At 38.8% G+C, this 10,810-nt stretch overlaps 2 protein-coding genes across 6 annotated transcripts; one reads left to right on the top strand and one right to left on the bottom strand.

Moving 5' to 3' along the window:
- Positions 1 to 806: 806 nt before the first annotated feature.
- On the top strand, positions 807 to 4,753 carry LOC307040631 (uncharacterized protein). Of its 3 annotated transcripts, none has more exons than XM_079683663.1 (5): positions 807 to 931; positions 1,645 to 1,744; positions 2,284 to 3,025; positions 3,288 to 3,506; positions 3,970 to 4,753. In XM_079683663.1, the coding sequence occupies exons 1-5, from the start codon at positions 866 to 868 to the stop codon at positions 4,184 to 4,186; spliced, it is 1,344 nt and encodes a 447-aa protein (XP_079539789.1). In that variant the 5' UTR covers positions 807 to 865; the 3' UTR covers positions 4,187 to 4,753. The 3 variants fall into 3 exon arrangements, with proteins under 3 accessions (XP_079539789.1, XP_079539791.1, XP_079539790.1); XM_079683664.1 differs by lacking the exon at positions 807 to 931 and adding an exon at positions 979 to 1,149; XM_079683665.1 differs by lacking the exon at positions 3,288 to 3,506.
- Positions 4,754 to 4,832: 79 nt separating this feature from the next.
- On the bottom strand, positions 4,833 to 10,027 carry LOC307040633 (uncharacterized protein). 3 transcript variants are annotated; one of them, XM_079683670.1, is made up of 12 exons: positions 9,806 to 10,027; positions 8,773 to 8,890; positions 8,526 to 8,638; positions 8,096 to 8,405; positions 7,879 to 7,970; positions 7,438 to 7,479; positions 7,143 to 7,210; positions 6,967 to 7,059; positions 6,550 to 6,860; positions 5,941 to 6,113; positions 5,594 to 5,808; positions 4,833 to 5,482 (listed from the first exon to the last, which is right to left on the bottom strand). In XM_079683670.1, the coding sequence occupies exons 1-10, from the start codon at positions 9,869 to 9,871 to the stop codon at positions 6,013 to 6,015; spliced, it is 1,314 nt and encodes a 437-aa protein (XP_079539796.1). In that variant the 5' UTR covers positions 9,872 to 10,027; the 3' UTR covers positions 4,833 to 5,482; positions 5,594 to 5,808; positions 5,941 to 6,012. The 3 variants fall into 3 exon arrangements, with proteins under 3 accessions (XP_079539796.1, XP_079539795.1, XP_079539797.1); XM_079683669.1 differs by having other exon boundaries at positions 8,517 to 8,638; positions 9,806 to 10,023; XM_079683671.1 differs by lacking the exons at positions 4,833 to 5,482; positions 5,594 to 5,808 and having other exon boundaries at positions 5,976 to 6,113; positions 6,263 to 6,860; positions 8,517 to 8,638; positions 9,806 to 10,026.
- Between the last annotated feature and the right edge of the window lie 783 nt (positions 10,028 to 10,810).

A 10,810-nucleotide genomic window follows, 5' to 3' on the forward strand; every position in this document is an offset into this window, starting at 1 on the left:
CACGTCACGTTTTCAGTGTTGGCGGGAGTTCCTCATGTTTGTCGAGAAGTCTTCTCATCAGGGCTCTATAAATAGAGAACTACGGGCAGATATGTAATATTTAATGCAACCGAACCGTGCATTACAATGCCGTTATGTGATGACTTTCAAAGAGAAAAGCATGAACACTCAGAATTAAGTATTATTTTATTTTAAAAAAAATGTTCGGTCTGTTTCTGGTATTTGTCAATGACAATGTGATGTGAGATGTGAGACTGGAATTGCACAGGGGAAAATAATGTATCTATGCCACAATTGTAGATGCAGATTTTGTTAAACTAATAAGTTTGCGCTGTGGACCAACACTATAAATTGACGGGGAAGGGGGTAGCAATAAAGATAACACCATTAAACAGTTACACAACATAACAGAAATAATATCGATAGCAGCGTCCCTAGCAACCACCTTGGTAACAATGAAAACGTTGTATGTACACAATTTCCTGAAGTAATCTTCGTAATAACTAGCAAACTAAAGATCATGTACATCCACTGCACACATAATCTGAAATAATAACTCATATTTCTTGCATCAAATGAAATCAAAACGCATTTCAATGGCCAAACTAACTTTAAAATAGGCATTTTCCACCGAGAATAAAACGAAATTCGGCCATGTTTTTTTGTTCTGCAGGGAGAAATTTGAAGATCACATGTACGGTGGCCCTGAGAGGCCAGGGTGCTGCAAATAAAAAAAACGCTGCAAATAAAAAAAACGCTGCAAATAAAAAAAACGCTGCAAATAAAAAACGCCGCGATGCAAATAAAAAAGCCACAACGGAAGTGAATTACCGGGGACTATTATTGCTGATGCACATACGACGTGATGCACATGCGTTTTTTTATGCGAGAGAAGAAGAAGGCTGGGGGATCTCCGGGAAACATCTCATGGGTAAGTTTATAATGTTAAAGTTACACAGGATGTAGATAATATCTGTTGCTGCCGTATTTATGACTTTAAATGACGTTATTTTGTGTGTGGGAGCAGATTATGTGTGTAGTGTATAATGTTAGTAGAACATAGCTACTTTTATCTGCTAACGTTAGCTGTTTTCTAAACAAACGGATCTGAGCCGACCGGGACTTAAAGATGATGCTAAGACACACAAAGTAAGTTGAATATGCCTTTATTCAACAGACGAGCTCGGGTCCTCTCCTCAACATGCTCTGAAGGAACAACTTTTACTGAATTAGGGCTGGGCAAGTTAACGCGTTATAATCGTTGCCCAGCCCTATATTGAATACATACAAGTACAGATCTTCACTAACATCCTGTAGTCAATCTTGACTCCATCAACATGTCATCTAAATGTGCCTGTCTAGAGATAAATGAGGGTCTCTTATCCTGCTTAGAGATAGAGAAGGGTCTCTATCCTATCCAAGACGTGCTTCCTTTGAGAAGTGTACTGGCTTTAAATCTTTCTTTTTTTTTTAATGTATTTTGACATTGTAGATGCATGGTTCAGATATTAAGTGATTGCAGCTGATATCTGCTGTTAAATTAGTGTCAGCTGTTTGCAGGTAACATTACCTGCTGCAATAGCTTACCAAGTAGCTGTTACTTAATTGCAAATGAATAACATTCACATTGCTCTTTTTCCACAGGCAATGTATTGTCCATATTGTGGGACTGCTGGGTGTTTTGGGAGGTTTTGCGGCTCCTGTGGCAGCAACATTGAATGTTTGGCTCCCTTTCTCGAAGATGGTAAGCTCCTCCTTAAAAGTCAAGAATTTCACCAGTACAGTGATAATGTCTTATTTGTATATGATTTGTTGCCATTTTAATATATGCTATACACATATTATTGTCAGTCATGGCAATTTCAACATGATTTAGAACTACTGATAAAAAAAATGCCAACAAGTAAAAAAATCAGGTGAAATACCAAAGTTGACCAATTATGTGCTCCTTCATGTGCTGAGGGTTGAGCCTTCTGATGCGTTTATGCACAAATACAGGCATTAAAAGGGTACCTTTTTGTTTGTTACCTCTAGATTGATATGTATTTTTATCCTTACCAATTATGTAAGTATCCCAATATGTTGTCCTTTGCCTGTTTATTTCTCTTCTTTTTTGCTCCTCATGTCTGGAATTGTTCACGCATTGAACATACTGAAAACATACACTTATGCATCAAACTTTTCAGGTATTTTCCTCATTACTGATACATTTTCATTTTTTTCTTAATAGGTTTTTTGTTATTAAGTTTCATTCCTAATGACACTGTTGTCTTTTCCCTTCAGTCACAGCATCTAATGAAGGAATCAAGGCAGGCCTCATCCACAAGTACTTCACGGAGGGACACGCTTATGAAGTGATACTTGATTTTCTAGAAAAAAGACACAACATTTTTCTTAGTCTGAGGACCTTAAAGAGGAGGCTACAGAACGCTGGCTTAACAAGAAGGACAGACTACACTCCCATTGGCACTGTACACCAAACTGTTGCACATGAACTGAGAGGCTCGGGTTGGCTGTTGGGTTACAGAGCTATGTGGCAGACATTGCAACAAAAGTATCACCTGACAGTAAAAAGGGAGGATGTTAGACAGACGATTTCCAGACTAGATCCATCTGGTGTTCAACTTCGTTCCAGGCGAAGGTTTGTCCGAAGGGGATACGTCACAGCAGGACCAAACCAAGTGTGGCACGCTGATGGATATGATAAACTTAAACCCTTTGGTATTGCCATCAGTGGCTGCATCGACGGCTTTTCAAGGAAAGTTATGTGGCTCAGGAGTGGCAGCACTAACAACGATCCGGGCATCATTGCGCAGTACTACCTGCAGTGTGTATCGGAGTTTGGACTACTTCCAGCCCGCCTTCGCACTGACTGTGGAACTGAAAACGGCACTATGGCAGCCATTAACTGCACATTACGATCTCAACACACAGATGATTTTGCAGGAGCCCTCAGTCACATGTATGGTACCTCAACTGCAAACCAGCGCATCGAGAGTTGGTGGTCTTTCTTCAGAAAGCAAAGGTATAGCCTTTTAAGGTCAGGTCCAATTGTGTGTGTGTGTGCGTGTGTGTGTGCCCAAATACTTTAAATCTATCTGGATGAAAAAAATTGTGAAATTACATTAGAGCTGTACACTAACATTTTCCCAAGGGAGTTTGTGCTCCCAAATGAAATAATGTAGGAGCGCACCAAGAAATGTTCAACATCTCTAGAAATATTGTGACTTTTTACTTGAAGTTGTCTTTTTTTCATGAAATACAAAAGTTTTGAATTCCACCATTAGGACTCAGTTCTGGATCGACCTCTTCAGTGACCTTAGAGAGAGGCACCTCTTCAATGGGAGCCATGAGCACAAGTGTCTGCTGCGATATGTGTTTTTGGGCATCTTCCAAAAAGACCTCGATGAGTACAGACAGCTGTGGAACAACCACACCATCCGACCTGTTCGCCTGTCTCAGTGTCCATCAGGTAAACCTGATGCCATGTACCACCTGCCTCACAGGTTTGTATTCAAATTGTTTGGTAATATTACTTTAAAATATATCTGACTTCATATAATTTGGTGTATCAGCCCAATATGACAAGTTTGTCACTTGATAAATAACGTGATTCATTTAGTCTGAAAACTCATTATTTCAAAAATGATTTCAAGTCTTAAACGACTAAAAATGAATTCCAACACAAAACCTAAATCAGAAGATATCCAAAGCTATTCTGTCGATTTATCTTAATCAATTCCAAAAAGTACCTTGTGTTAGAAAGTGAGTAGAATGACCATATTTGACTGAAAGAGCTGCTGTCAACCTGAGATTAATTTCTCAAGTCAAAGCTCTTTGTTTAGGATTTAATTAACGAAGAACTGACTCAATGGAGTTTTAGTTATAATGCTTATCTAGCATGTTTGGGGGGTTAAATGATCCATTTGTAATCACTTGACTCATGTTTCAATTTATGACTGGTCATAGGTTTGGCGGAAGGGAGTGTGGATTTCCAGTGTCCTGGGAAGCCCTACACCACTTTGATGGCATCATGCAAGCATCATCCCAGTACAATTTGTGTGGTGATGAGAATCTGGAGATGCATTTTGTGGACTTGCAAAGACGGAGTGGGTTGGCTCCACCAGTGAACTGGACAGCTGTTGTTCAGAATTACATTTCCATGAAAAACATGTCTGGAGTGTAGAATACATTGCCCCACCAGCCCCCCAGAACCTTTTTTGTGTGTACAAGTTTCCAATGTAGGTTGAATATTATTTAGAATGCTGCAATTCTGAGTAGATAAGTCCAGTGAAATATTCAGCTTGTATCTTTGCATAAGTCATTAGACTGAAACCTTTCTTTGTTTAAATAAACATACAGCATATTCATGTATTTTGTAAAACATGTTTAGTGTTACATCCGTGTTATCAGTTGAATGGTCGATCGTCAGAAGATTATACACCTAATATTTTGGTAATTGATTTTAATTTTGAATATAAGCAGGTTCCAGCCTCTAAAATGTGAATATTTGTTCTCTGTGAGGCTTCACTTTCTGACATTTTAAAGACCAAGGTGTGTCCGAAATCACTCTCATTCACTACTCCCTACTCCTTATATAGGGAATTCTATATAGGGAGTATTGAGTGATTTCAGACACAGCCCATAACAAATTGATGAATCAACAATAACATTCATTCATTGCATCAGTCACATATGCTACTGTTATTTCTGTTTTCACAGTGGATCTGAGAATAAAATCTTGTGAACCAGCTACAGCCGTGTCATCTTTGTAGCGAGTGTGTAACATATATGCTATACGTAGAAAAACAAGTCCTTACGTTAAAATGAAACACTTTTAAACCATTTAATGAAGAGTCATTCAGCTTTACTCTTTCACAAAGTCCATGTAAAAACATGTTGATAAAATGGGCAAAACAAAATTGGCACATTTGCACAACAAGGTGCCTTTTGCAGTCTTTATTTACTGTTTATGTAAATATTTGTAAAACATCTTAACACATGTTCTGAACTCTTGATTTAACCACGGTCTACCTTACCTACCTAACGAGAATATAATACAATACAAATGTGTGGTGTTGTTCACATGTTAGATATGAAATAGGACAAATCTGCCATGAAAAATACTCATCTCTCTTACGTCACAACATTTTGGTCTGACAGATCGCAACATTAAAACAACGGACTGTGTAGCTACTGTGTGTGGGAACATTAACTTTTACCACAAGTTATTTAATTGTTTAAAGGCACCCAAAGCCGGGGGAATTATTAATGCCAAAGTTCATGTTGGCTTTGAAGGCACCATAAGTGTCCAAAAGAGGAAGCTTTAAAATGTTGGCACAGGTATTTGCCATTGGGAATGTTGACGTTGTAGAACATAGGAACTGAAGGCGTGGCAGAGGACTCATACCAGCAGGAGGCACACATGGCACACCTGTAGCGAACATTAACACCTCCTCCAAGGTCACTGAGCTGTCATTTTCTAAAAAGTAGAGAACATTGGAATCAATTGACAGTAAATACTATCTACATCAACACCGGAACTCTTTATAATCTGTGTGTATAAAAATCAGACAAGAGCAAATTGACTAACCTTCACAATCGAGAAGATAGTCTGCCCAGTAACTCATAGCTTTCTCTTCCTGAGCCCTTCTGTTGCTTCCCTGTTGACTAAATTCAGGCTGGAACAGATTTTCCATCTCTGCAGCAGACAGCTTCACATCGGCATGACAGAGAGCAGGGGTCAGGACCGTCGGATGCTGCTGCAGAGCTGTCAGAAACTGCAAACTTTCAAGTCCAGCCTTGAATCTAAAATACAATTAAAAGATGCATGCAAAGATACATGTGCATCATGTAGAAGTAAGTAAGCAAGAAAATGGGACAACAGCAACACGTTTTTCATAATTATTTTAGCAATAACAATGAAATACAAAAACCTACCTTTCGATTGCAGTGTTGTTCCTGTGGATTATGTACCACTTCAGGTAATCCTCTACTATCATTCTTTTTTCTTCACATGACCTGACATGTCTGAAGCACCCAGCAGTCTGCAACATGGCACTGTTCCGTATCATCAAGTCCTGAAGGATCTCCACTGAGGGTGAATTCTGAATCTAAAAGAAGAGATAACAGAGTCCCACACATTTCAAATATGACACGTAATTATAAAAAATGGTAATGCCAGAAGTATATCTTCAAAGAATGGTTTAAGTGGACAAAACTCTCTCTTTACCTATTCTAGAATTTCACACCCTTCTCATACCTCTTGTAGGACTTTCCCTATCTCCTCATCTGTAATGTCTCCGACAGATGCCTTGAAACTGCTCTGCCCTGAGATGTAGCTGACCAGATCCTCTGACAGAAAATTAGGACCTGGTCCACCATGCACAATGGACACAGCAATCATCTTCCCTGCTAAATAATACTCATCCTCTCTGATAGTTGTCCAAGATAATGCAGAATAAAGAAATATTAAATCAGTTTCCATATTTGAAAACACTGCAAGGTTGAAATATGGGTTCTTTTAAAACATTATACACAAAACAGAACCTGTTGAATTGTAGACCAGGTAGCGGCTCTCCACAGGTCCATCAAATATGGGCCGTTTGTTCAGCTCTTTCATGAGAAGGGAGAGGAATTCTCTCTTGGGGCCACCTGTATCGAGACCTTCCTCAAACCTCCCTTCATCGTCAGAGAATTTCACCAGGATGTCTTTCTTTTCTGAGAATGTTGCCCTTTTGAATCCTCTGACTGCTCCATCCCAGATGTTCGAGCGACAGATGTTAAATCTGCTGACAGCTCGATGGTCAATCTCTAGGGCCAGGTTTGCAGTTATCTCAGAAAGTGATTGCTGGTCCACCCTGTCATCAGATAAATTATGACCATGTTAAATGGTACACCATAGCACACATTTTTGATCAGGAAAAATAACAACCACAGTTGAAGTAAGGGTAACTTTTCTCTTACTTTGTATCCTCTGGAATGTCATGACTGCACTCAACACTGTCTGAGTCATCCTTATCCTCTATTACAATGGGCGCATACAGCTGAGTATATTTGCTGAGAAATTGACATACACAAGTTTACATTGTTGATGTTTTCATATAAAACATACTTGAATTGTAGAAAGGAAAGTATAATACCTATAGCACGCAGTTTCCAGCACACCTCCTGATGTTCCTGGGCCGTCTTGTGAGTCAGAAAATAAGACCTGAATCACAAACCATAACAGGGATAGGACAGGTAAGTTGAAGTATTTTAAATCATGGCTATCTGAGGACTGATTTAGAAAGAAAAGACTATTCTAATGTATACAAACGTGGATCTCTGGGTCAGTGTGACACGTTATTTCATGTAGTTTAAGACATTAATTGTGTGACAATATTTCCAGACAAGGCTAAATGTGAACAAAAGACAATGTTTTGGAGCCACAATTACCGGAGCTGCTGAATCACTGCCTGACTCTGCAGGTTCCCATACCTGGAAGTAAAAAACAATATATCAGTGTGACACTTCAAATTTGACAGAACTAGAGCTTAACACATTTGAACATAAATATTGAATTCTATTATTCTAACAGAAAGTGTATGTGATTTGCGCCAGGGGGAATGATCCTTCTTACATTATTACTTTCAGTGAAAAACATACACATTATTATGGTGTGATTTTGCAGGGATCTGCACTAAATAAAGTTGTTTTCTTAAGTTTGTATAATATGTGTAAGCCAGGACGCTGCAACATTTACCGCAATTTAAAATGCTATTTTGGGACATGTTTCATCGTAAAAATATGCCGTCTATGTGAAATCTAGAAACATTTTCACTTCCAGATAGAATTTACAATATAAGCGATCTAAGATACAACAAATGTAGTACTCACTAATGTATCAGCTGCATTGAATTCTGCAGAAGTTGGACTCATGATGATCACCTCTGAATCCGATGAGTTGGATTCAGAGCTGGTTTCCTGAGCTGTGAAATACAAGAACAGGTATAAGAGGATTTTAGACTACTCAGAACAACAGAGTGCTTTCCTTGACAAACAAATCAATTTAAAAAGCTCTTCTTGGTTGGTAATTAATTTCACAATTACTTACAAGATGTAAAGAAATCTTCAGCTGTACAAATGTACAGTGTGATACGTTGGTAGGCCTTCCCCACTACCTCTTTGTACTCGTTTAGAGTGAAGGGTACTTCTGTTCCTGGTATATTAGTTATCTTTGTACCGTCAGGGTAGAGCAGTACGTAGGGACCACCATGTAAATTTCTGTCGAAGGTCTTCATTTTTTGCTCAGCAGCTCTTTGCAATTCGTCCGCATCCGACTCTGGTCGCATCAAAAGGGGAAGTACTGTTCCTCTTACAGTCTTCAGTACACCATCTTTCAGCCTCATAAGGCCTACTGAAATCTACAGAGAAACAACGAAATAGGCGACTGTTAACTAGTTCAGTGACACTATAAATACATGACAGAATGGACTGTCGGCAAATTATTAGTCTATCTCAGCAAAAAAATGTACCTTCACAACCTTCAGGTTGTCTTTTGATGGTGTTTTTTTTTTCTTAAAACCTGCTCGTCTCTCCTTCTCTTTTACACTCCGGAAAGTCCGGAATAACTCCAGTGTGCTTTTTCCTGTAGCCTCTGCTTGAAATAAGAGTCCAATCAATCGTCAATGACAAAGAACAGAGAGACATAGAGTGTTCTCACCCATACTCATAAGATATAGAGTGTACATTGCCTAAGCCTAATTCAAAAAATAAAAAAATAAAAATTACCTCCACTTGTGCCTGTTTTATCAACATCACACAGGAATTTGAGGTCCTTGCCACATGAACAGCAAAAGGCTGATTTAGAGTCCTGCTGCTGTCCACAAAAAGGACAATACATTATGACCTGCAAGAAAACAAATAAAGTATCATTAGGTTGCTTTGCGCTTCAATTGCATGAACATCTTTCTATCTATCTATCTATCTAAAGCAAGAAATGTCCGTGTGTGTGTGTGTGTGTCTGTGTGTGTGTCTGTGGCTCGCATATCTCTCTGACTGTTTGTCAGATCGACCTAAGCTTTCGGATATGGCTTGCGGATTGCATGATGATTTGCATCCTTCATTTAGAATTTTTTGGGATTCATTTTTCTAAACCTTTATTTTTGACGAATCTACGCGCTCCGATCGGGTACGCCCCCCGGACAACATTGCAAGCAGCAATTATGGGAGCCAAACAATCGGTCCGCTTAGTACAGGCACAAGCTTTGAACGGCCATGCCCCGAACGGGCACTGCACTAGTTTTTAAATAACACTAACACATTTGGAAAGACTAATCAGTACTACTTTCAACGCTGGCTTAATACAAGGAATCTCCCAAAATGGATTGCAAGTGTGTCTTAATCACGACATTCCCCACTGACAAGGGCAAGACAAGTTTCAGGCAGTTAAACACGCAAGAATACTGTGAGTGTGTGTGTGTGTGTGTGTGTGTGTGTGTGTGTGTGTGTGTGTGTGTGTGTGTGTGTGTGTGTGTGTGTGTGTGTGTGTGTGTGTGTGTGTGTGTGTGTGTGTGTGTGTGTGGTCTAGATTTGAAACGGTTCAAGCTGCACGGATAAATCGAGCAGAATCAAATAGTTTTTACAGACAAGCAAACAACTTGAAAATAGCTTTCTGCAGTTTTGATCAAAGCTATGTTCTACTAACATTATACACTACACACATAATCTGCTCCCACACACAAAATAACGTCATTTAAAGTCATAAATACGGCAGCGACAGATATTATCTACATCCTGTGTAACTTTAACATTATAAACTTACCCATGAGATGTTTCCCGGAGATCCCCCAGCCTTCTTCTTCTCTCGCATAAAAAAACGCATGTGCATCAGCAATAATAGTCCCCGGTAATTAACTTCCGTCGTATGTGCATCAGCAATAATAGTCCCCGGTAATTCACTTCCGTTGTGGCTTTTTTATTTGCATCGCGGCGTTTTTTATTTGCAGCGTTTTTTTTATTTGCAGCGTTTTTTTTATTTGCAGCGTTCTTTTATTTGCAGCACCCTGGCCTCTCAGGGCCACCGTCACATAGACCACAGCCATTGGAATGAATGGTGAAAAAAAACTTAGGGATCCTACAATTTCAGAGGCGTTTTTGTAGAAATACTACGTCCTACGTTGTGGACCAATGTAGTCATTACAATTTTTTTTGTGAGACTGGGTTGGATTGTCAAGTCCCAAGCAAACCATGCAATATATTAAACGTTAAGTACTTTGTCAGGCTTAATATAGATACCCCCAAAGCTTTTTGTTAAATGTATTTAAAAGAAGACCTTAACCTAAAGTATTATTTAATGTTTAAATAAAGCCTAATTAGTTTGTCTGTTTTGCACAGCCTCCTATTAATATCTTTGTACATCCGGCACTAAACGTTGATGCACCCACCCTCTGAAACTCACTACTCCAATCCATCAGAGATTCTTCCTCCCTCACAGCATTCAAAATATCACTCAAAACCCACCTGTTCAACACCTGTTCAACACTGACCACCCCGCCCCCCTATTTTTTGTTTTGTTTATCTCTTTTTGTATTTCTTTGTTTTTGTTGTTTTGTTTGTTTTTTATTCTCTGTCAAAGCGTCTTTGAGTTTCTTGAAAAGCGCAATACAAGTCCTGTGTATTATTATTATTATTATTATTATTATTATTATTCTAGATACCATTTACCGTATCTTCTTGATATTATCTATTCTATATTTATATCATTGACCTTCTACTTTCCTCCTATTTGGTATATACTCTTAATATTTAAATGTTTTCATAAAATATA

This window comes from Notothenia rossii, assembly GCF_949606895.1.
Source record: "Notothenia rossii genome assembly, chromosome: 5".
Lineage (NCBI taxonomy): Eukaryota > Metazoa > Chordata > Actinopteri > Perciformes > Nototheniidae > Notothenia > Notothenia rossii.